Consider the following 26961-nt stretch of genomic DNA (forward strand, 5'->3'; position numbering starts at 1 on the left):
ATAAATGAAAAGAAGACACAAGCTGTCATATTCCGCCCTAAAAATAAACCATTTCCCTCATCCCTCGAGATTAAGCTAAATTCAAGACGTATAGATGTGGTTCAGCAATTTAAATGTCTCGGAGTAGTTTTTTCCTCCTGTATGTCTTGGGAACATCACTTGGACGATATCACAACAAAACCGGCTCAACTAACTGGGGTTGTAGGTCGGCTCAGATACGTTCTTCCACGGCCAGAAAAATTACTCCTGTATAATTCCATTTTTTACTCCTATTTAAGCTATTGTCATTTAGTGTGGGACACAGCCACAATTAGTTGTCTTCAGTGCATCTACATTTTGCAGCGCTCACCGACCGCGGATCTTCTTCTGCAAAGTAGTGTGCTGAGGATCCACAACTTGTACGAATACCGCTTGAGTGTCCGGTTTATAATGTAAACACGGAGAAACGTAAATGGCATACGTTGCCTTGCTGATTTGCGTACCCGAGAAGCAACCTACAAGACAATGTATGCAGAGAATTGGGTACTGCCCACCCCTCGAATAAAGTCCGGTAAAGAACGCCTACAATTCGCTCTTCCTTCCCTCTTAAATGCTTATCTATATAATAATTTTGATCTCTTCAGTGCGTCAAACAGTGCTTTGCGTGTTATGTATGTTACGATGCAGGTTCTGTTTACCTTTGTGGCGAATATTGTCTAAATATTGTATAATTTTGTTATGTTTTCCTTTGTACTTGTTCATTATTGTATAAATGTTATTAGACTGCAACACCTTTGTTTTAAAAGCCTTGCTGTGAAGCCGCTGCCAAGTGAAAGGGGGCTGCGGCTTTGTGTAGCGGTTTCTGACAGGTTTCTCTGCGCCTCCGCTGTCTTTATCTTTACAAGGCCGAAGTAAAGAATTTGAATTTAAATTTGAAAGACCGGGAAGGTGGGAGGTGGAAATTCTAGACCATGAGCAAAACGAGAACAAGGTAAAAGCGGGAGCCAGCATTTGGACAAGTAGATGTTGGCTTCCGTTTTTACCTTGTGCTCCTTTCGCTCGTCGTCTTACATTACGTTATTGCAATAAATCATTAACATAATCATCGTCACAATTTTTATGTTCACTGGCACGACGAAGGCCTCTTCCAACGATTCTCAGTGACCACTATGTTGCCTAAGCTGCTTATTCTAAGTTACGCCAGCTGATTTCCCAGTTTCATAACACCACCTAATGCTGTGCCACAGCCCACTGCATTACCCTACCCTTGGCACCGGTTCTGTTATCCTAAAAATTATGCAGATCCCACTCACTGTGGCAACCGATGTAAGCGAAGGTTTCCGTGCTGGATGCTTTGATTGACTATAATTAGCGGTGATGTTGACTGCTAAAGCTTAATTTCTTCAACGTTTAGGCTAACACGACAGTGGTGAGTTCATGTTAAACGTTACCTTGCGTGCACCACTGCCGTTTGTCTGCTGTAGTGCACATAACACAAAGGGAGAGGAGTTTGCTTGAGGCGTTGTTGTAGGCCACATTTTATAACTTCTGAGAGAGTTGAGCGTTGTCATTTCCTCACATGGCACATCGCATTGTGGCAGAAGCATTAAACTTGAAATAGATTATGGGTCTGTAGGTTCCAAAGGCACAATCGGATTATGAGGCAAGCCGTAGTGGAGGACTCCCGGATTAATTCTGACGCCGTGATTTTCTATAACGAGTTCCAAAATCTATGTGCACGTGTGTTTTCTATTTCGCCCTCGCCGAAATGCGGCTGCCGTGACTGGGAACAAATACACAACCTCTAGCAATGCCATAGCCGCAAAACTAACGCGGCGGGCGCAGAAGTGTTCAGTTGACGGTCGACCGCTTCCCTAGTGTCTCCTGGACCATGCGGAGTGCTTTAATTAATGCGACTCTGCTTCTGCGTGCCCTGCGTAAGTTACCCGCTTGGCATATTTTCATGGAGTTTATTTTTCAGGAATAGCAGCAACGTACCGTACCATATCTGGAACTTAAGCTTATCCTGTTTCCCCGCAACTCTGTCATATAGTAATGGGGTTTCCTTGCCTTCTCATGACACCTCCCCAATATCTTATATTGGAACTGCCTCTTCTTCATCTCCTTCTTCTCCTCTCTACAGTTCTATCTGCGTCCACTCTGGCCTCGAACAATAGTATAAAGGGAAGCGCTGCAGTTTCTGCAATGCTTCTGAGGAGAGTAACGGATAATTACAGCTGTCAAGCGGCTAATGTGGCGACGGCCAGGGAGCTCCAGAGGGCATCGTGCACATTCGACGCGGTGGGTTGAAAATGAGTTTCTCCTGTCGTCTTTTCCCTCTTATTCGCGCTGTCATAGTGTGCGCAACAGCGGCCCACTGCAGCAGCAGCAGCTGCAGTGGGAAAGTCGAAGGAAGAGGCCAAAAATGCTGCGCTTTAATAGACCACCGGTTGTCTCTCAATAAACTACCTCCTAAGCCCCGTTTTTTCCCTCCTAATAGAAACTAGAATATCGGCCATCGCCGTTTGCTCTCTCATCCACACCTTCCATCTCTTCCGTTCTCTTAACCTTACGCGTAGCATCTTACATTCCATCACTTGTTGCGCAGTACTTAACTTGTGCGCAAACTACTTCGTAACCTCCAGGTCTCTGCCCAATACGTTAGTACCGGTATAATGCAATCATTGTACACTTTCAACGATAGCGGCAAGCTCCCAGTTATGATTTGGCAATGCCTGCCTTATGCGCTCCAGCTATGTTTCATCATTCCACAAATTCCCTTTTCATGATCACGATCTCCTGGAAGTAATTAACCTAGGTAAACGTGCTTCTGCACCAATTCTAGAAGGTGACTGCCAATCACGAATGGTTGTTCTCTTGCCAGTTTATTGAATCTAGTAATTTCCAGAACTACTCACATTTTCTCGGATATCCTCAGTAATTTATTTTAGAGCGCAACTTTTCGGCGTCCGTTCCTGCGTTGAGCATCGCCGTGGCTCGGCGGCGTTGCACGTCGTGACCGAGCGACACAGCACAGGAAAAGATGAAAGCGAACGCGGAGCGCAGCGTGAAATGAAAGAGCGTACTAGGAGGAAAGTGCCGGAGGAACAGCGGGGAAACGGCCTGTCCATGCACTGAGTTGCCGACGGCCCCAGCATCTGTCGCCACTTGAGCGATCTCATCTGCGCTTCCGAGGGGGCATGGGGGGGGGGGGGGGGTGTTGGCAGGGTACCGTCATGTGGGGCCGGCTACGCTCGTCCATCGCCTCAGCTGCAGAGGGCAGTGCTTGAGGAGGATCACTGTTCTTGCAAGGGGCGATGGCGAGCGGCTAAGCGTAATGCTCGACGTGACACTCCCTTGGGTGTGGTCGCCGCTGACACTGGTGGCACGCTTTCCACGCGACGAAAAGCCGTTCGTTCTCGTCGTTGTTGCAACGAAAGCGCAAGAAAAGCGGAGTGCCGCGCAACACGGGCTGTACATGTACCTATGTATTGTAACGCAATTAAGAACTCCGCAAGTGAAAGAAGAGGAAGAGAAGGGCATGCAGAAGGATAGAGTAGTAGTAGGTCAGGGAAATGGTTTGTTTTGGAAGGGCTGAGATCTGGGTGGTGTCGTGTATCGCTTGGAAGTCGTTCAAGACACCGGACTCTCGTTAGAATATCTATAATACAAAATACTGAGACGCGAAATTAGAACACGAAAGAGCTGTGCCCAAATATCGCGTGAGTATCATAATCGTCGACGAATTTTTTTACTTACTATGTTTATTTTATTTTATTTACAGATACTGCAGTCACCAAAGATAATTTCAGCAATGTGATATCACAAATTCATGCATCAATTGAAACATGTACAAAATTGGGCTCATGCCAACAAGAACAAAAACAATTACGAGCAAAAAAAACTGACACTAGGAACATATAAAGCTGAAACATTGTGGCACACACACGCAGAGCAAATTGGTCACACTACTGCTAAAGAAAATGAGGGTTAAATAGTCACAGTAATCATTACTACAATAATTACAGTAAGCATAACTACGTAAATACAGTATATAATTACAGTTTATGATAACAACATATCTTATTATTTTTATGCTGTGTTATTTCTTTACGAGGTCATTTTCTTTTGGAGAACTTACCTACTTGCTGCTTTGGTTCCTTCCCTCCCACTTCAGTTGATGCTTCTAAAATCACTATAATTATGGTTGCATTCATTACCCCTATCTCATGTTCATCTTCGCGTTCAAAAGCAGCATATTTGTTGGCAAGCACCAGACGGAACTGGCTTGCTTGCAGCCTGATTTCATCTAGGTTGGCTGCTTTCTTCTTGACTAATTGCGTTTTGTCTCTTCCAACTGAGACCTATCCTACACCTTAAATCTCTGTTCACTTCGCACCGCCCGCCTCCCTAGACCCTACGTAACTCTTTTACGTCCTGTACTATGCTTGGGTCGGCAAAGTGCATGTAATCTATTTCATTTCTCGTTTCCCTATAAGGGTTTTCCAAGTCGATTTCCAGTTATTGAGTTTCCTGAACATGACATTTTTACTAGTAGTCGATTTCTTCCTTTCCATGAATTCTACAAAGATCAGCACCTGGACCAGGACGTTACACGAAGGCAGGCACATCAAGTGCTGAACAATATGGTCGAGAGCGCGCCAGGCGACAAGCGTCTTCTTCATCGACGCTCCTCTAGATCAGTAGTACCGTGACAATATGCTGCACGTAAACGCAATCATACCAGAGTGAATAGCCATATGCAACGCCATTTCGCTGCCTAAATTGGTAACAAAATGAGCAGTATATACTGCAAAATCAATTTTCTGAAAGCTGCAGGGCTGGTCAACTTCGAATTTTCTAATAAGCAGTCCTTAAACAGCACTTAAGCCAAGGACGCGTGCAGTCGCAGCGCAATATGTTGGCCGAGTTGGTACATAGCTAATGAAGGTAATGCAGCGTAATGCAGGATAACATACGGTAGAAGTAAAATTCACGGACGATTAGGATACTCTCCAATGCAAAATTTGAGCGCAGCTCTACACGTGCTTTCATTTCGCGTGTCAATATTTGGTATTATGATTGCATATTAGGAAGCGAACGCTGTGAGCAGTGCACTTTGTTTCCATACATACGGCGCGCGCTACTCTGGCGCCATATCGTAAACATCGTCGCTACGCATCCCGAGTTGCGCAACACTACGCATTTCTTTTCACGCTTTTGTTGCACCAACGACGAGAGCGGCGATTCGTCGCGGGGAATTCGTGCCACCTGTGTTAACGGCGAGAACCCGCAATGGACCAGCGTCCCATCGAGCCTTACCCGCAAGCGCTCGCCGTCGCCCCTTGCAAGACCAGTGATCCCCGTCACACGCGCTGGTACCGCGGGCTGACCTCACCAGCAGACGCCGTGGACGAGCATAGCCCTGCCCACCTCACGCCATCATGGCCTCCCCTCGGAAACGCAGATGAGATCGCCCACGCGGCGGTAGATGTCATGCCCACCGGCAACTCAGTGCATGCGCAGACTGTTTCCCCTCCATTCCTACTTCACTTTCCTCATCGCGTGCTCTTCTTTCATTTACCGCTGCGCTGCGCGTTCGCTTTCATCTTTCGCCTGTGCTCGTTCGCTCGGTTACGAGCTATAAAGGCTCTTTCACGACTGGAACGACAAAAATCGGTCGAGTCGAACACGTCCCAATGCGATTTTAGAGGGCCCATTTCACATGATTGCGATTTTAACAGTGTGACTGGTGCGACGCCCAGGGTTCCTTGCTGTCAGGTTCTGTGGCAAGCGCTGCATAATTGTTTTAATGAAACAAAACGTGCACATTATAATATATTTGACCTGTCTTTATTGGAAGCAAATAATATGCGCGTTTTGTAATCAGAAAACGTTTTGAAGTTTAAATTTGCTTTGGAGTGCGCAACGACGGTTGCGCACTCCAAAGTTCAGTGCGAAAGAGCATGTAAACAACATTTGTTCTCAGCTAATCATTCAGCGCTGTGTGTTGTCTCATGTGCCTTCTATATACATCCGTGTCATTCTTCCCGCCATTTAACAGCTTACAAGATGGCCTATCAACAAGCCCATGTAGCTACCCTCACCGCATAAGCAGTATTCGGAAAGTAGGCTGTAGCGAAGCCGTCGTGTCAGCGCAACAAAATCCTCGTGCTACCGGTGCTCACCGTCAGCTTCGGTAGATAAGGGGCCCAATAACGTAAGACTATGCCAATTAGTTTCTATTCCAATCTCCTGACGTCGAAGTTGCGTGACTACCGACGCAAGCATTGGGCAGTGACCTGCAAGGTTGTCTCTTTTGTTTGCATTAAAAACGAATAACATTGCCTACACTGAGCATCTCGTCTTATCTAATTGGCTGATAAGTGGCGAGGAGCCCGCTCTAGTGAAGAGAGATTCGATGTGGCTGAGAGGGTGGCGCCGGCGTCTTCGATGGTACGTTTTCCCTTACTTAGCTTACGGTGACTGGTCGAAAATCGCGGCGGCATGCAACGAAATTGTACGAATGACGTTAAAAAGCGTGCTGAGCAAGGAAAAGTTGCCTGAGCGAGGTTGTAACGTGCTCAAAGTGCTCCAAAACGTTACACGGCCACGCAGAAAAAATTATTGTACGCAAATAATGCAATGGTCTCCGGCAGGTGCGAGTAGCCAGTGTCTGAGCGATCAGCGGCCGCCATTTCTTATTCCTTTCAGAACGGGGTAGCCAGTGGCTATCGGAGAAAAGTTCAGTTTTGTTCGGCATATTATTGCATCTTTAACGCGTGCAGGTCACTTTGACGCGGTGAGTTTTCGCGGTTTTGTGACTTCGCGTGACAGGTGGCTAAAGTGGGTGCAGCCCGAAAACTTTTGACCAATAACCGAGGGCTAATGGCCAAAAGGCATACATTCAGAAATAACTATTTTTCTTTTGTGCAGTCCAATCATGCATAATCAGAGTGTACACGTCATATCAGATTGGGAGCTATCGGGGTTTGCGTGACGTCAGGTAACTGACAGACAAAGTGGGGGTAGCCCAAAAATATTTTTGACCAATCACGGAGAGCTGATTGCAGAACTGGAATAGAAAAGTTTGGAATAGCTTTACGTTATAGCGCCCAGGATGTGCATATATTGCTAGCGCTTGCGCATTGTGTTTCGAGTTCAGGCGCTTCTGTGGTTCTGTTTCTTGAGGGAGGGGTAGTCGTCTTTGCAGCTCATATGCTAGCTGGCCTAGTATCTTGCGGCAATGTTCCGAGCTCTACAGACAAAAAGTTTATGCCACAGGCTGCATTTCTACACTTTCTAGGTGCTTGTTCGTTTGCTTTTTCTCGTAGAGGTCTTCAAGCTTGGTAAAGTTGAAAAGACCTTTCATTGTTCCTGCGTGAGTGCTTCATGCCTGTGTGCAATGTGTGTTCCTTTTGTGCGTTGCCTGTAATTCATACCATACAACACCTTGGACACCAGTATAGCGTCTGCTATTTTCCATAGCACTCCCCATGCCCTTGATATTATTCGTTTCACCAGGTGTACAATTTGTGGCCAGGCGTGGCATAACTGTTTAATGCACGTGCTGGCTGTGCCGTCTTGATATTACAATAGCTGAGCACTCGAAGATGTTGACTTGCGGGTATGTTTGTCCGGCAATGTGAAGCACAGCATGCAATCTGTGGCAGTTCTTGATTCTAGTCTTATTTCCCACGCAGATGTAAGCTTACTTATCAGAAAGCTGCATGCCGAATAGGCTAAGAAAGTCGGCAATGTTATCGAGAGCTTGTTGAAGCATTCTTGATTTCTGTATAAGATGGCTTTCCTATAGACTGTGGTACTCCGCAGACATTAGTACTTTTCGTAGTATGCCTGTATGGTTAGTCTGGATGAGCCAAATGTATCCCCAACTCATACCTGGAATTTTCTGCCTTTCAAAAAGTTACGGTTGAACTTGAGAGCCCTACACAAATTTTCTCGCTCATCGTTCGTACTATTAGAGTAGCATGCCGTTACTTCATTAAAAGCCTCTTAAACCTTTTCAGTCTTTCTTAGGCACTGTTATAAAATGATCTGTAATAAAGTTTCTGCTGGTTACCCGAAACTCATACCTGCCAGAAGTGACAACTCTTCAAGAAGGTTTTCTTCGTACTGTATGCATGATGTAGTATGAGTATTCATGTATTTTTACATTTATACATTACAGCCAGCTACGTGATAGCTTACTTACTATGTCAATTCAATGCTGCGCACTGAATAAGCGTGGAAACGCTCTTGCCGCGCTCCCCGATTCCGGCAACTTTGCGCACGTACGGCCTTTTCTTGTGCTCACATGCCATGACGGGTTCAAAGGACAAGTGCGATTCGGGCTTGCAGCCGTTCTTCAATCGACAACAATTTATCCGATGCTGTGGCCCTTGAGTCCACCGGTTCCACTGTACGTGCTTGAACATTGTTGACGAAGAATAACAGCTGTACACGTCCGTGGGATCCAGCCCGTGCAAGTGCTACCAGTGTAATAGACGCAACGGGTGCGACTGTATAGGGCTCCCAATGCCCCATTATGTGCCCCACTGGACCAAGAGGTGACCAAGAGGCCTGTGATGGAACCTGCGACCAACTTCGTGTCGTCGTGCAAGCCCTGTGCGACAAAATCGCGTCACTTACAAGTGTGATTATTGATCTGAAAAAGGATTACGACAACCTTCGCTTGCATGTGGCCCAGAACACAGAGATACGGCGCAAATGTGTGCAGCAGAAATGTGATGGAAACCAATGGCCTCCTTTGTCGCTTTCAGCGACGTTCCTTTGGTGATACGCCGCAAGTCTACCTATCGACCGACTTCGCGCCGGTGCGTGAACAACATTTCAGCGTCAAATCGGCACCCACTCCAGTGGGTGGGTCGTCGTGGGAAGCTAATGTACGTCTAAGCCTACAACCTATTAAGTTCCAGCCCAAGACGAGGGCGCAGACGTCGCTGGGGGCAAGGACTTCTATACACGCTGGTTTCTGTATCGGGAGGATGTCCGCTTTTCGTGTCCCACTTGGCCCCCTCGACGACTTGCGATGAAATCTATGCTACGCTAAAAGAAGCTCATAGCAACAATGTTCACTGCCAAAATCTCAAAGCGAAGCATGAGAGTTATGCTTGTTTCCAGATCACAGTGAACGAGAACGTTTTTGAAAAAAAAATGTACCCGGTAGATATTTGGCCTAAGGGCTTCCTTTTCAAGCCTTTCTACGGTAGGCATGATGCATCCGGGATGCCAGCAACAAAATAACGTGGTTTCTTTCCGAACCTCATTATGCAGTGCTCTGCTCTTTCCAAAACGTTTGTCGTCTACGCAAGAAATCCGCCTATTTCTGTGAGAACGTGCCAGCCTGTTCATACCTGTCATACGCTTAACTGAAGATTGGCTTTGCAACCTTAACTTGCTGCCCAAGAATTACTTTCCACTGGAATACACAGTCCATAGATATGACTGCGTGTATGATGCGCATGGTAAATACGGCGGTGGTGTGTTAATTGGCATTGCGGAACAAACTTACCGTTATAAGGCCTGCGGCCCTTGAGATTGTACCAGGGACTGTGTGAGTTGAAATTCCTGCTAAAAGCGGCAAGAATTGGTTGCTCTGCGCAGCCTACTTCACCCGTAACATGAGAAAGTGCAGTTTTCTTAGTATATGAATAACTTAGTTGAAGTTATTGATGTTGAAAAGTATAGTGTGCTGGTAGCTGACGATTTCAATGTTCCGTCTATTGTTTGGGATTCTTCATGTACGACATCCCTGTTTTTATCATCCCCTCGCTGCGATGCGCTGTTCTTTATCGAGTTTCTTAAATTAGCGCAGTTTAACACGGTTCCAAATACTGGGGGCGATATTTTAGATACAGTTCTAGCTAATTTCTGCGTTGCAGATTTTTTCGTTGCTGTTAGCGGTTTGGTTCCTGTTGACCCTTGGCATGTTCCGCATGAATTCGCAATTTTCTAGAGGCTATTCTTGTGTTGATGGAGCCTGTCCAGTCACTGGTTTTTCCGAACGGCGACTATCTAGGTCTTTACCACTATTTGAATGATGGTGACAAGTCTGAATTGTTCCGTGACACAGATATCAACAAAGCAGTTAGCATCGTTACTGATAATTAAAAATGAGCTTTCGAAGCCTTCGCTCCCTGCAATTAGCTTCGTTCTGCTCGATATCCTACGTGGTTTTCTAAAGAATTACTTGGTCTACTTCATAACAAGCAAAGGTACCATAGCAAGTTCAAGAAAACAGAATTATCGGAGTGGTACGAAAAATTTAGTGCCTTGCGATGCCAGGTGAAATGCGTAATGCATAGAAAGAGTGATGCATATATTAAGGTTGTCAAAGAGCGCGTAAAATGCGATCCAAAACGATTCTGATCATATATAAAAGCTTGCACTTCAGAGCGGGTGGAAATTAATGTCATAAATCATCCATCTCGCAGCATTTTTATAAACTGCGACAATATTGCCGATGCATTCGCTGAACATTTTTTTTCTGTTTTCATTAATACGGCGTATGCGCCTAGCTCTGGTGGCTGGCAGTATAGCTTCAGTGACCATTTCAACATTTCATGTTTTACAGAACACGATATCGCGGCGGCCATAAGTAAGTTGAAACCGAAGCATTCTCTTGCTTACGACAGTATACCGAGTTTTATTATCAAAGGCTATATGTTTGTTCATCTTCTTACGCACATCTTTGATCTTCCTTTGCGTCGCCTCGTCTTCTTGCTGGAAGAATGCAATAGATGTGCCAGTTCATAGAAAAAGCAACATGAGCGAGATCAAAAATTATCGCCCCGTGTCCTCTTGTCTCCGTTTGCAAAAGTTTCAAATACCCTTCTGTCGTTTTTTAAGCATAATGTTAGCATATACAAAGGTGGCTTTGTTCATGGTAGGTCTGTGGAAATAAACCATGTTTCTTTTCTTGATGCTGGAACACCCGTTGTTGCTAACTGATGACAGACACGGTATACTTCGACTTGTCAAAAGCATTTTATCTTGTTTCTGCTGATTTGATTCATATACTCTTGAGTTACGGCATTAGTACTAGCCTGTGTAAGTTGATAAAAGACTACCCGTGAATCGGTTAAATTATGTTCGCGTTGGTGCTAAGTACTACGTGTCTTATGAATCAACTTCCGGTGTTCCGAAAGGTTCTGTATTAGCGCCATTATTTACCAATACCTTTGTTAATAGCCTCCAAGAATTTTTGTGTTGTTCTCGTCTTCATTTATACACATACGATATTAAACATTACCGAGAAATAGAATCAGAGAACAATTGTGAATTATTAGAGGATGATGCGAATTCTGTTGCGCAGTGGTTTGCTTCCATCTTTTTGCGCATTATTCCAACTAAGACACTTGTTTACTTTAATCACAAAATGTACACTTTACTATACGAATACTCACTTTATTTGTGCGAGTTGTACGTGCGACTAAGGAATATTGTTTGACTCCAGGCTGGCCTTCGAAGAATATGATTAAAGCATCGTTAATGCTTCCTACAGGAAGGTAGGCCTCATATCAAGAATGACTAAAAAGTTTATAGAATGTCAACTCTATTATTCTCTAGTATTCTTTTTTGTCAGCTGGAAATTACAGATTAGTTTTGTTGTAGGGAACTGTAATAATTTGGCCAATGTTGCAAATATTGGTCAAATTGTGTTCAGCGACGTATGTGTGCAGCGACGTTCCATTCGTGTCCTGTACGATCGATTTCTTGGACGCCGTCTATTTTATGCCTGTGAGCGTGTACTGTGCATGTTAAGCCTTACACTATGAGAAGCTTGATTGCGCAGCATTTGGACGACACACAAAGAAGAGAAGCACACACCACAGAGCGAGTGCGTGTCGTCCAAATGTTGCGCAATCAAGCCTCTTATATGCTATACCAACACGCCCAGTCCTCAACCTTGGCAAGTAACATTAGACCCCTAGAAATAAGGTGGAAGTACCGTGATTACTTATTTTTGTATAAAGTAATCCACAACTAATTTTTCTGTCCGCGGTTACTGTCAGCGGTAACGTTCTGCGTGCCTCGCGCGAACTTGCGTAATCGTAGCATTTTTTATGAGAACTGATCTTGCACCTCTTACATAATAACACGTCTTGCAAACAAAAAAAGTTAATTGTGTCATTATCTTGATATATTTAGCTCTACTATTTGCTCAGTGTCCGAATTCTCTCTTTGATTAATTCAATTTTATGTTGCATTTTCCACCAGTGTTGTTTGAGATATTCTGTTTTGTTTTTCGCTTTTATGTTCTGTATGTAGTACCAGTGCACCAATATTAAGGCCTAAAGCTGTACTTGGGCACTTTCAGAAAATAAATAAACGATATGAATAGAGATGATATAAAAATTAAATAATTATTTGCACCGTGTATTGAAGAATACATATTGTCGCAATGAATGTTTTCCACATTCGAAGTATCGCAAAGATTCTTGATTTACAATTGTACCTTTTGTTTTCGGTTGGTGCTAGTATTGCTTGTTAGATTTCGCATATACATGCCTCCCTTATACAATGGTGTTTGGCTTCAGTAAAAGATGATGAAATAAATATAAGTGCAAGAGATTTTTTTTTTTACCTTTGACTCCCATCGAAAGCCGACTGCTATGGCTGGCAAATCAGCTTCTCACCTTGTGTTATTAGCAGAATGCCATAACCGCAGTGGCAGGCTAATAAATTGAAGAACAATTCCGTTGTCGACAGATTTCTGTTTTCTTTTCTTGCCCCTCTATGTGGGTAAGAATTACAATAACTGTGTTATTACAAAATAAAAGGCTGTTCTTGGCCCCTTATTGAATGAACTGCATATTCTTTAATGTTGAAATACAGAAATTTCTTTTAAAACGCCAGGGTGAAATGTCCTTGCAAGTAGCATGTGGTGCTTCATTACGTGTAAAGGTAGTAATGACAGAAGATATCTTAATATGAGTTTACACACTAACAAATGTCATCACAAACCTATCAGTAAGTGTTATAATAAGTATGTTACGCATGGATATTTCTGTAGCCTTGATTAGCTGTGGTTGCGCAAGAACTGTTTATAGCCTGTTTTATAGCAACAAAGGTTGCAATTATTCACAGAAATGGACGCAAGTGGCTAACTATACTGCACATTTTTGATTTGCTTTTGTTTCACCTACACAAGAACAGGCTGTTTACGAGCTTTTCGCACTGTCGCAGGAGTTTTTTATGACTTTGCAGGTCGGTGCATTGTCACTGTACCACTATAGTTAGTCAATAATGTTATATAAGTGTTTAATTACAGTTCAACGTAAGAGGTTATACAGGTGCGGAAGGGTGTGAAATCAGCAACATATTCAAGGTTTATTCGTTCCTGTACATGGAGAAAAAAATCATCCATCAGAGTTGAGATACAACTTAATGTGCATGAAATATTCGAAAACAATTTGACGACACTGTTTATTCAAGCCACGGACTTAATGCTATCTTAGGAAATTTGTTACGATAGCCTGCAAAATCGGGATTTCAAATTTATAAGCATTTGATGAGATAACCTTTCAAGATGCATCGGAAAACTTACGCGTGCAAAAAACCTACAGGAAAAGAATACAACCAAACTGTCGCGCGTTCAGTGCAACGTTGAAACTTGGGGTGCTTTGTTGCCTTGTCATTCACCCTTGAGGAGATTGCCATTACTGTAAACTGCTCGGTACGCGCTATTTTTTTGTGCTACTGCACAAAATAACATTCTGGCGACCCCAAAATGCCATGTCATCTCATGGAGGTCGAGCAACTCGTAGTATTGGCAACTCGCAAAGGTGTGTCTATAGCATACGAAGCAAGCATGAAAATGCACTTTATTTGCTACGTAGCGTGTCAACGTACACATAGAAATGGGAGAATGGAATCGGCGGGACAAGTTCTTTATTCTCCCTTTGCGTACATACCTGATTCGGCAATCCACGTTTCCGCATATTGCACTCGTTGGGCGAGACGCCATTTCTCAAAACCGCGAAATAGCTGGCGGCGCAATTTCCACTGAGGATCACAGCGATTGCTGCGAAGGCGTGACGCTTCAACACACCGGTTGGTCGCAGCCGAAAAGGGGTGAGGAGGGGGGGGGAGGCGTTCGGCACTGTGACTGCGATCGTCGTCGCATGCGACTAAAATCGCACTTTCGGTGCGACGAAAATCGTATCATGCGAAACAGCTTTAACGCCGGCGAGGCATAACAACGCTCAACGCGAGAACGGTACCATAAGAGTTGCGCTCCAAAAGGAGACAATAAACGGGCCACGCTATAATGGACGCGTGCACCTGGTGGTTAGCGGATATGACGTTGTCCACATCGCGTTGCCTGCAATATTTTTCGGCGTGCCACGAGCACTCGAAGCGCTGCGCAATCTCGCCCGCCATGCTAATTTGGGAAACCTGTGTTCCGATTCATGTGTCACTTTCTGCAAGTGGCAATGGCAGTCGATAGCGTTGTTTACGGTTTGGTTGTCAAAAATACCGCACTTCTTCGAGCACTTCGTGACGCGTACACGCCTATATTAAGCGTAAAAATTGACGTGGAGGCTGCTTATAGCTGCACTACATGAAACCAGGTTCTTGATAAGGTCCCAAATTTCCTACCAGTTGACTTCTTTTCTTGAATGTGGCAAGTCGCCAACAAATAAGTAGGTTAAAGCAGGGTCTAGAATGAACGAGTTAAGAGGCAAGACCATGACGTTGCTAATTCATCTGTTTTGCTGCTATCCACAAGGCCTGGCTTTATTGAGTTCCTAACATGCTTTTGCCTGAGCAACTCCTGAACTCGAGGGAAGGCACTATTCGACCTCAAGTTAATGCGCTTTCCGTAAATACTGGCTATTGTAATTGGCTACCGGTAGCAAACGGAGCACATGGTTTTCTTACAGTTCTACAGTTCGGAGCATGAGTTGGAGGAAAGAAGTAAATAGAAATGCATAGGGCTCGCCGATAATTTCTCGCATCGTCAATGATGCCTCCGTGTACGTTCATAATGTGTTTCCATGGAAGAGTATTACAACTTTCTAGTAGTCATGGTCTTGCAGCAAACGAAAATGCGCTGTTCAGCTGTCCTTTTGGACCTACCAATGTGTCATTGCATTACGACTATTTTTAGTCACCTTGAAACTGATACCTGCCGCAGACTTGTGCAAAATTGCGATTCGAGCTCACTGTATATAGACATCAAGAAGCTACGTTGTTGTACAAGGTCATCGATGTTTCGCAGAGCTGCTGCAGGGTTCGCCATCATGAGCGACCTCTACATGTTTACGGGCATCACCAACGTGCTTCCTTTCGTCAACCGTCTTCTTAGGGACGTGGAGACCCTCTACAACAAGACTCAAAATGTGAGTACGTGAATTGAATCCTGATAAGCTGCGGAATTTTAATAATCTCAAATAGCTTGGCATAGAAAGAAGAGCTCCCGATTGCCAGTCAGCCTCTAGATTCTGTAATGGAGTAGGTTTATCAAGGTCAGTTATTCACAGGCGACCCCGATCTTGAGAAGGAAATTTACAAAAGACCAAAAATGGGTTGGAGTGCATGCCGCAGGCACTGCGAGATCCTGACTGGGAAATTACCAGTATCGTTGAAAAGAAAGGTGCCCAAGCACTGTATTCTACTGCTGCTAACATATGGGGCCGGAACTTGGAGGTTACAAAGAAGCTCGAGAACAACTTAAGGACCGCGCAAAGAGCGATGAAATGAAAAATGTAAGACATAACGCTAAGAGGCGGGAAAATAGCGGTATGGATCAAAGAGGAAACAGGGATAGCCGATATTCTAATTGACATTAAGAGAAAAAAATGGAGCTGCGTATGAGATTTAACGCGTTGGAATAATAACAGGTGGGCCATTATAGTTACAGAACGGGCACCAAGAGAAGGAAAGTGCAGTCGAGGACATGCAGAAAACTAGGTGGGGTGATGAAATTAGGAAATTGGGCACATGTGCAAGGTCGGAATGAGTTGGTGCAGGAAAGGGGTAATTGGAGATCGTTAGGCATGGCCTCCCTCCTGTAGTGAACATAAAAAATTGGCTGATGACGATGATGACCAACGTGCGCAAAGGTCCTAATCATTCTATGCACCCAAAGCTAATAATTTGCTTGAAAAAGCTACGTTTTGCTCAGCTCTCACGAGCACGCCGACATTATACGCATTGAGGCGGCATGAGAAAGCTCAGTGCACATAAAACTGTAGCTTTAATAATGGTAACGTTTACCTAAGGAATTCAGCTAAATACATGAAAAGAATGAACTCGTTTCGGTCCCCATAAGCTGCCTGGAATGCCATATGCCTTGATTTTGTAAAAAAGGAACTTAATGCCTACTTATTGTAGGCAATAGGTTTTAGTCTAGGCACTCATTAAAAAAAAATTCTCGAAATTCTGCAGAATGACGACGTTTCATGTTTAAACTGTACACCTTAGCCATAAAATACCAATATCACAATTCCGTATTTAGCGCTTATAGAGACATCTAAAGCAGACAAAATTGACTGTACTAAAGAGAACTATCTGTTATGCCAATACTGAGGCGGAATTCCACAACAGTCTCGTCTATGTGCGCTTGGAACTGATCTATTAAACGTGTCCACATTAGATGTTCGAATAAATTTAGAAATATTTCTGTAGAAAAAATGACAGCCCCTCAACAATAACAAGAAAAAAATTGTTCTCTGCAGTTAAGGAAGTCACATGTTTTTTCTTAAGTGCCAGAAATTTAACAATAATAATTTCAGTCGTCTGATGCGACTACTTCTGCGTTTAGTATTTATTTCTTTAGTTTTCGCCTTGGGCTAAAGCTTCCTTTCATGAGGTAATATTTGTTGCTATTTTGCAGGAAAGCGAGGTAAACATATTGAGATCCTCATATGCGTTTATGTTTTCATGTGATAGTATTCTATGCACACAAGACATTACTGCTATTTCGACAAACACTTAAATTGAAGTGTTCTCTGCACAAGGTTCAATAAGGGTCCGCTAATACTGTGTGACTAACTTCCAGCAATTGAAGAGGGTTGGGGGGGTCGAGCGTACTATGACATTTGATGTAAGTGAAGCTATCGGTCGCCCTCACATTGATTCACTAAAATCGGCAGTGATATCTACGGCGAATGTTTAACTTAGTCAGCGCTTAGGATCCGTCCTAGAGTGGTGAGTTGATGTTAAGCCTTCCTTGCGAGCACCTCTTGCTTTGGTCTATGTAGTAAACAGAAAACACAGCGAGATGTGTTTACTTGAGGCGCTGTTGTTAGCAGCCCATCAAGCAAACAATAAAAGTTAGCACTGTCATTGCTTCACATGGCACAAGGCATCATGGCAGAAGTGTAAATAATAATTAAGTTATGGAGTTTTACTGCCAAGCCGGCATTCTGATCTGAAGGCACGTGGCAATGGTAAGGCTGGCTTTAATTTGCATTACCTGAGATAATTTAACGTGCACCTAAATCTCAGTAGGCGAGCGTTTTTTGCATTTCGGCCCCATAAAGATGTGACTGCCGCGTTCGGGATGGAACCCACGTTATCGAACAATATCATTACGAAAATCTACCGCACAGAAGTATTGATTTCATCGGCGGCTGCTTCCGTAGGGTCTTCTAGAAACTGCGATGCTTGAATGCGACTTTACGTGCGCACCCCTATAGGCCTCTAGGGGTGCACCCTAAGTTTGAAAATTTTGCGCGGCGTTTATTTTGCAAAAATACTAAAAGCGTACCATAGGGTAACTTGCATTTTCATTTATTCACTTGGTCCACAACTGTTGCCGTGTCTAGTAGGAGCGTTTCCTTGTTGCCGTCTTACTTCGCCTTTTCCCACTTCCGCGCTGCCCAGATGTATACGAGGTACGAGCGAAGTGGCGAGGCTTTTATTCACTCGTTTCGTTACGATAGTGGCGAAATTATGGAAAGGGCCAAAGGAGTTTCTTGCCTCGCCTTTCCTCTCTGCCACACTTCTGCGATGTATATTGGGGGCGAGGACAAACGGAATCGCCACATGTCGGAAGTGCCCTGCTGGCGTAGCATGAGGGATAACGCGGCGCGCTGCTCATAGGTTTGCTCTCGGTGCTCAATAAAAGCACCGCACGGGAGCCCTTCTAGACATTTCTATAAGTACTCTCGAAACGAAGGAAGGTTTTTGCTTTCAAAATGATAATGTTCGGCAAACAGAAAGTACAGAATGCTTTACAGACACTATCTCTTTACAGAATACGTACAGTGAACGCAGACCACGCGTGGTCGCCACCATGGAGTCATCTGAATTGGTTTCATGTCCAGGAATTCTGGACATTCTCCTTCGGAACTTCACAGCAACGCACAAGTGTAACTCAATGGGAAAATTTTTTTTGACGATTATATTTCAGAATATCGGCTGAGGGTCAAAAAGTTTCAACCGACTACAACAAGAGGGTAGCCCCTTCTAACAACATATGTATTTTGGCACTTAGTGAGAACATTGGTGGTGCGTTAAAGCAGTTAAAACGGGTCAGACAGGGGCGGTGAAGACCCACTACAGGAAGAAATCGTTGTGCACCCTCCCGCCAGAGGGCTTAATGACTTGAAGAAGCGCCAAATTTAAACCATAAAGCGGTTTATTACAGTTGGCATTGAGAAGGTAATGGTAATTCAATTATGGGGTTTTACATTCCAAAACCACTTTCTGATTATGAGGCACGCCGTAGTGGGGGACTCCGGAGATTTGGACCACCTGGGGTTTTTTAACGTGTACCTAAATCTAAGTACACGGGTGTTTTCGCATTTCACCCCCGTCGAAATGCGGCCGCCGTGGCCAAGGTAATGGTAGAGGGAGTGCTATGCAGCCTGTTAGCACGCGCAGGTTTTTGAGAAGCAGCCGAGATGGTACCGAGTGGTTATGCGTGTGCATGTCTTGAGCGCGCCTGGGTATGGTTGTATGCGCCTGTTCGCTCTGTATATGATTGTGCGGGCGTGTGCCTCCGTATTTGCGTTTGCATGCGCGCGAGTGCGCGTACGCGTGTGTGAGCCTTCGCGGCGTGTGTGCGTGCACCTGTGCGTGCGCTTGCGGTGCATGCGTGGCCGCGTGTGAACGTGTACGCGTGCCAACGTGTTTTCGAATTTCAGCATGCATGACTGCTAACAAATGTGTGCGTGTTTGTGTGCGCATGGATACCTGTTTGTGCGTATAGTGTGTGTGTGTGTGTGTGTGTGTGCGCGTATGACGGATGGAGAGAGAGTACGTGCGTGTGAGGGAGAGTGAGTTTGTGTGCGGGGGAGACAGAAAGTGTTTGTGTGTGTGTGCGAGAGAGAAATAGCGTGTGTATGCGCGAGGGAGAGAGAGACTGTGCGTGTGTGTGCGTGCTAGGGGGAGAGTGTGTGCGCGTGCTAGTGCCTCCATATTTGCATATGCTTGCACGCGAGTGCGTGTATGCGTGTGTGAGCGTTCGCGGTGTGTGTGTGCATGCCTGCATCTGCGTGTTAGTGCATGTGTGCGTGCGCTTGCGTGCTTGCGGCGCATGCATGACGGCGTGTGAATGTGCACGTGTGCTACCGTGCGTATTCGTCTTTCAGCATGCATGCCTGCGGACAAAAGTGTGCGTGTTTGTGTGCGTATGGATATATGTGCGTGAGATGGAGAGAGCGTGTGAGTGCTTGTGAGGAAGAGAGTGTGGGCTCGTGCGAGGGAGAGAGAGTGCGTATGTGTGCGTGCGAGGGTGTTTGTGTTTTTTCGTGTGTGAGTGAACATTTTCCTGCTTACACCTACTCTTGGAAACAAACGCGGTGTGGAGGGCATCCAAACCCGTGATTAAATCCTCGAGACAAGAACGAATGACACTGCATTTCTTGCATCTCTTTCTTGAAGCGAACCCGATAAAAAAATGCGCCTGTGACGTCAGTATTGCCGCCTTTGGCCGGCATGGCCCCGTAAGAAGCTGTCAAGCAGTCCAACTTCGTTATCTTGCTTCCGTTGGCGGCAGCGCAAAGCCTTGAGATCAATGACGCGCTAAATCTGCACTATCATTCAATCGTGCATCGTTTCTGTGACCAAGCACGTTTTCGGCAACGCACGTTCGTTGCTACATTGACATTTCAACTTTAAACGGCTTGCCTTCGGCAAAACGATGTTAATAAATATCGACAGTCGTCTGGCCGCAAGGAACATGCTCACGGAGCCGTGTCATTCATCGCAATATCTCGAAAGGCTGGAAGCGGTCAGGTCGATGTTACCCACGATCTTTTTCCGCGTCAGTTAGGCTTTCAGAGAACGCTTAATTACAAAATATTTGTTCTTAGCTCTTACAGAAGCATGATTAATAAGCATATATTCACTCAACTACAATATGTCGAAGACAGGCTCCAGTCTGCTAATTTGCTTTAGCCACCCCAAAACAATTATTTAAATGATAATTAACATACATTCCTAAAATGCGCACACAACTGCTCAACTTGCTCCGTATCGGAGGTTACCATCTGAACACTCGAATGATAACAATAATGTCAGGAAGATTTACATTGATCTATTCCTTAATATTTGGTGCCGTTAAAGAAGACCGCCTGTATATTGATGGTGCCGCAGGCACCTAATAAAGCAGGTGCGAATACTCGGACAGGTTTCCTTGACGCAATTCAAGTTGATGAACTTAGAACAGATGCACCCAACCGTGCACCTCTGTCTTTACAATGTTTTCTCCTACATTGTACAAGAAACGGCTCAGCGCCACGGTACATGAAAAAAGGTGTGCGGGAGCATTATTTGCTCTAATAGATTTCTGAGCATTCGTGGCATCAGGCTTGGTTTCCTTGCGTCATCAGGAATGAAAGGAGCACATACCTAGGGGACGGACGCACGGACGGACGGACGGACGGACAGACAGACGGACAGACGGACAGACAGACAGACAGACAGACAGACAGACAGACAGACAGACAGACAGACAGACAGACAGACAGACAGACAGACAGACAGACAGACAGACAGACAGACAGACAGACAGACAGACAGGTTCGAAATGTCTGAATAAAGGCAAATAATGCTATTTACCTTAATAACAAATGTCTGGGGGAAAGCATTGGATAATGTTTTTCCGTAATTCGTAACAGATGGGGCAGTGCGGACCCGATAAGATCTGGGTTGGGATGGAAAATATCGGAATTTTAGGACGAGTGCTTTGCTCGAATAGATTGATTGTTTAAGGTGAATTATAATAAATCCTTCGGTTTTACGAGCAAAAACAACGATATAATTATCACGCACGTCGTAGTGGCAGACTCCCGATTAATTTTGACTACCTGGGCGTTCTTTCAACTTCCACACAATGCACGGTACGCTACACTTATTGCGTTTCGTCGTCGTGGAAATGTGCCCACCTCGGCTGGCATACCAACCCACACCCTCTGGCTTAGCGGCGCAACGCCCAAGTCACAGCTTTAGGGTGGCTAGAAATGGACGGCGTGAAAACCGGTCTCTCCAAGCTTGTCGCGATGCGCGATCACTTCAAAGTGGCACTGTTGTCGGGGGGGGGGGGGGGGCGACTGTAATATAGTTAATTAGGGTCTGATTTATCTTGCATGAGTAATAGACAAATCGCGCAACGGAAGGTCCACGGACTGATGTATGACAACGACATTCTGCCACTAGCGGACAACGCATGTGATTTAGACACTTGCGAATATTTATGGCAAAGCAGCGACAAACCTAGACCTTAAGTTTAGCGCAGAGAAATCGGAACTTACGATCTTTAATGAGAGGACGAATAATTACATGGTGTCAATTCAACAGCAAGTCATACGCATAGTCAAACAATGTATATACCTATGCGTATATACAGGGTGTCCCACGTAACTTGAGCCAAACATTAAAAATATGGAAATACAATGTAGCTGAACAGACTGAAGGTAATGTTTGCCATCGCTTGGAGATACTCAGATAAACTTTTTTATTAGGCTTAATTAAATAACTAGCCCTAGTTAATTATTCTACTTCTGAAATATTATAATTCGGTGAAAAGTGTCAATGAGAAAATAGTATAGCAACAGGAAAACTCCGAATCAAACAAAAAATGCAATGCCTCATAGCCCCGTCAGACAGAGGCTTCAAGCCCTCAGCAAAGTCAAGCGAACAGTGCTTAAATCCTTTCTGATCACGCATACAACATACAAAACAGCATGTCGAAAAATGTCATCATCAATGGCTCGTACCCCAGTAAGCAAGCAAAAAATGCAATGACTCATAGTCCCGTAAGTTTCATGGCTACTCACTTTGCGTGAATTAGCTGCGATGACACTGCCTCTGTTGTCGTTGTCGGTGATTTCAATGTGTATGTGTGGGTATCGAAAAGGGAACGGTTTACGCGTTCCACGAGATTCCACGAGAGATCAACACGGGTCAAAAAATTCATATTTTAGATTTCATTGAATATTTTATATTTCTTGCGCATATCACTCGGTAGCACTACAGTGAATGTGGCTCCTTTTTTAAATGATTATTTTAGGAGGAAAAAGATAAGCAGATTCTTCAGTGTGGAGGTGCCTATTTTATGCCCCAAGCATTTTCACAAATTCACAACGATGTGAAATACAATATGTTACAGCTACGAAGAATACATTCTTGTGTGTAAAACGTAAACGTAAAGAAGGGTCAGCTAGCACTGTTTGAGGCTTTCGTGCAAAACGGAAGTGTTTTAGAAAAATTGCTTAATTTGGTACAATCTTCAAAAGTTGCTATATTTACGATTTTTATCAACTAAACCAATCCACGTAGGCGTTTGAAATTCGCTGGACTGTGAGACCTTAACTTACTCAATAATTGTGCTGAATGTTCTTGCTGTATCACAAATTGCCATTTCTAGAATTCGCCTCAAATTTGAAGTATTGACAAAAATGAGCGCTATTTAAAAATCAAAATAAAAAAAACCATCATAAATTTTTCTCAAAATCTCGTAAACAAGTGTTCACAGGCACGTGGAAAAGAATATTGAAAAACATGTTGCATTATTTTGTTTGTAATCACGATACAGCTGGTAGAAATGAGAGCTTTGCCAGAATGCAGCAAGGTGCTAAGAAAAAGGGACATCGGGGTAAAAAGAGCGTGCCTAAGGCTCCGACTTGCCTAAACTTGACCGTGATCGCGACGTAAAAGCAGTTTCGACCTCATAATTAATACTTCTGCATAAAACTGCGTTTAGTACACTAGATATTTGCTTGAATGGGAATAAAGAAGCGTCAACATAAGTATTACGTGGCTTATTTTATTTAACAGCAAGTGCCTTCTCCTTGAAGCGGAGATAATTTGTACCTTCTGTTAATGGAGGTTTGTATTTATTTGTGTGCTACAGAATTAACTGTTAACTCGGTATGAATGTACACAGGTAACAGAATGTACAGCAGGTAAATGCCTCTGAAAATGTCGTACTGGTCATTACATGAACATCATTTTACAACCTAAGAGGCGGTGGTGGGAGTAGCGATGACGTTGGTTAAGGCAGGGTTAGCTGGCACATAGTGCCAGCGATCGCTTACTTTACCGCCTCTGAAGAAAAAGAAAAAAGGAACTGTTAGATTGCTATATAATGAAAAGTTCACAGTCCCTAAGGATCACCACTTGTCGGAAAGTTCACAGTTTCTTAGAAAAGCTGGAAAGAAGCACGACACTTCCTATTTCAGATACTTGGGTCTTTTGGGAAACATTACCTGTTCCGCGCACTCATAAGGAAATTGCCTTCTGTGCAAAGCCTCAAGTAGAGCATTTATTTCTTCATTGAAGTATTGGCAGGACCAGATGAACTCTCGGCCAAACTTGCTGGTATACAATGCATGGGATAGTTGCAGAAGCACCACTGACGAATGCTAAACGATGATAGCGTGCTGAGAACACGTCCTCAGTTTTCGAAACGCTGCAGTACTGGCAGCTATTCGACATTTTTCTATAGGACCAACTGATCCAGAGGGCCAAATCACGCAGTTCTAATGAAGCGAATCCAATACGCAGTGGCACAGTTGCTTGCTTGTTGACTTACTGACCCGTCAGTGTACACTTGTTTATGATCCGCATATGCCTCATTGAAGTGCTCTAACGTGGAGGCAGGTAGAGAGCACAAGGAACTTCGAGCATAGCCGATGTATACGCTCAGAAAGGCTTGATCCTTTTCCAATTACCTGCAGCAGTGCAAGACATTAATACAACGCGATCGAAGTTGCTGGCGTCTGGCTCGCTTAACCAAATGTGCCAAGACCGTATGCCTGGAACACGTGGCAAAGATTTCCACTGGTTCTTTTTGAGGCGGCGAAAGTTCTCTACTTCTTCCGCATATGCATAGAGCAGTTTTACGTTTTTCAGCGTTGTAGTCATTTGCGCCACCATTTCAGAGGCTGACCTAATGACTGTAGTGCTGTTTGCTCTGAGATTGTAGAGCGAGGCTTGGTGCTCTACTAAGCCACCAACGCCATCGCAAGCGTTTTTGCCATGTCCTGTGGCCGAAAAAGCCACTTCGTTGAAGCGTGCTCCTTCTGTGACAGCTCGTAAAGCTGATACTTGTTTTTGAAATGCCTACTGGCGCCGTCAGACACGTATGTAACATGTTTGTCAAGCTGAAGTTCTTCCTTCATGCACTGGTAGATTTTTTCCAGTGCAAAGCAAGCGTGTGCAGCATCATGACATATGTCATCACTGATTACAGCAAAACATTAAGTGGATCCTCTACTCGTGACGACACACGTAAATAGCGAGACCTGTTTTTTGTGCCAATGGTATGATTATGCCTCGTTCGGTACAACATCTGTCCAATTCTCTGCAAAGTCAATGTGAAAGACACGGGATCCGTGCTGTTGATTCCGTTTGGCGTCGTGTATTGCTGATGCTTGAATTCCCCTTATGTAATCATGGGTGATCCACTTAACAAGCCATACTCCAAGCTCCCGCAGAAAGGTAGTAGCCTGTGCTGTCTTTTTGACGAGGTCGCCATTTTTCCATACCGCATAGTTTACCTCTGTCTCTTCAGGGATTCCCAAAGTTGTAGTAGTTAAAGCATCCTCGTTTGCACAATAATCACAATCACCCTGGAAACAATCAGTCGTGGGCGAGGTGCAAAGACATAGCTCTTTGAGGTGGGTAATTGTGTAGGCACCTTCAGTGAGCTCTTCTAGCGCGGAAACACACTGTGTGGCATTGGTACAATATATATAAAGGCACACGTCTTGTTGTGGAGCAAGGAGAACCCATTTTGGCCAGAGAGAATAAAACTTTGAGAGCCGAATAGATATATCTGGATCGGCTTCCTTAACGAGACGATATGTCTCCCGTACCGAGCGGGTCATGAACCTCTTGGCAGCATACTGTTTGTTCCCATCAATCGAAACAGATACTACATCCTTTTTGTTGGGACTCTGCCGAGAACATCCATGCTCGTCTTTGGTATAATATTCCACAGCGGTCTGCACGTCTGTTGGGTTCAACCGCGATCTCTCAGGTGCGTCTGGTGCTGACCATATTCCACGCTTCTCGCGCCAACGTCGGGATTTGTATATCATGTAGGCTGACAAATTTGGAATGAGAGCTTCAACTTTTCAGCGCACCAGTTGGCTTGGGAACAGAGTCAACAAGCGCATTCGCTCTTGATACGAAGAGCACATGTCATAGGCTTTTTTAAAGTTGGTGAACCATTCGGTGCACACGCCGCATTTCGTACCTGAGGGGTCCAAATGGCGCTTGCACTCTACGAAGTGAGATTTCGACCTTGCAGTGCCACCGAGTTGAATTTGCTTTAGCACCGGGCGAAAGTTCCTTAGTCACGAATTCGACTTCTGCTGATGAACGTGAGGCAAAGTTTCAAGTGGATGTAGGCACTCCTTTCTACCTCCCAGTTCGTCTTCTTCCGGTAAAAATTCATCAGCTGTTTCAGCAGGGGAAGCATCGGAAAAATAGAGCATTTCTTTTAGTCACCGGAAGCAATTTTGGCATACCTGGTCGTCATCCTGTGCATGGCGGGCAGCTCGCGGCAAGAGTTTCTGCAGTGCAGATACACAAATGTCTCCAACCTTGCAGACATTTCTTTGAAGCGGTATTTTCTTTTTGTGCACTTTCAAGTAATCTGCACAAAAGACCCTATCACCGCTGTAACAGTAAGCCATCGCACCTCTACTCACACCTCAAAACTACTGCGAACACTGTTAGCGCTTGTCTATGATGAATGACGACTGTGGGATGTGCGCAGAACCCTCAGCACAAAACTGGCCTGTCGTCTGTCTCGAGGTCGTTCACGCCTGATACAAGCAGACGTAAAAATAAGAGCGCCTACCTGAACGAAGTGGAGGGGAAAATTCATCATCATCATCATCAGCCTGGTTATGCCAACTGCAGGGCAAAGGCCTCTCTCATATTTCTCCAACTACCCCGGTCATGTACTAATTCTGGCCATGCCGTCCCTGCAAACTTCTTAATCTCATCCGCCCACCTAACTTTCTGCCGCCCCCTGCTACGCTTCCCTTCCCTTGGGATCCAGTCCGTAACCTTTAACGACCATCGGTTATCTTCCCTCCTCATTACGTGTCCTGCCCATGCCCATTTCTTTTTCTTGATTTCAACTAAGATATCATTAACTCGCGTTTGTTCCCTCACCCAATCTGCTCTTTTCTTTTCCCTTAACGTTATACCGTTATAGGCCGTTATAACGTCATAACGTTATAGGTGAAAATTAAGGTGTACTAGATTGATTCCGTATCTAATCCAAATTCCTTTTTTATAATAGGTAAGATAACTGTGCCATCACCTATAGGTGGTGTTTAAGGGATGGTACCTACGACATCTTACTAGCTCCCCGATTGCTTCCGGCGGTTGCAATCAGCAAGAGCATGACGTTCGAGATTAGCTTGTGTTACCCAAAGAGCGCCATCGCTGGGGCAATAATTTGGACGCCTGAAAAACCATAAACTAAATCATTGCTTCCGAAACAGGGAACACGGTGTCTAATATCGGAGTTGTCGAGCA

The 26961-nt window shown here is 44.6% G+C and overlaps 1 protein-coding gene across 1 annotated transcript in view; it reads left to right on the forward strand.

Annotated features, from left to right (window-relative positions):
- LOC142574992 (uncharacterized) overlaps positions 1–26961 on the forward strand; it is a 73316-nt gene that overhangs the window by 41111 nt on the left and 5244 nt on the right. Inside the window, exon 6 of the mRNA XM_075683968.1 lies at positions 15230–15350. Within this exon, the coding sequence (XP_075540083.1) occupies positions 15230–15350 (121 nt within the window). The remainder of the gene's footprint in view (positions 1–15229; positions 15351–26961) is intronic.

The sequence above is a fragment of the Dermacentor variabilis genome, chromosome 3 (genome assembly GCF_050947875.1).
Source record: "Dermacentor variabilis isolate Ectoservices chromosome 3, ASM5094787v1, whole genome shotgun sequence".
NCBI lineage: Eukaryota > Metazoa > Arthropoda > Arachnida > Ixodida > Ixodidae > Dermacentor > Dermacentor variabilis.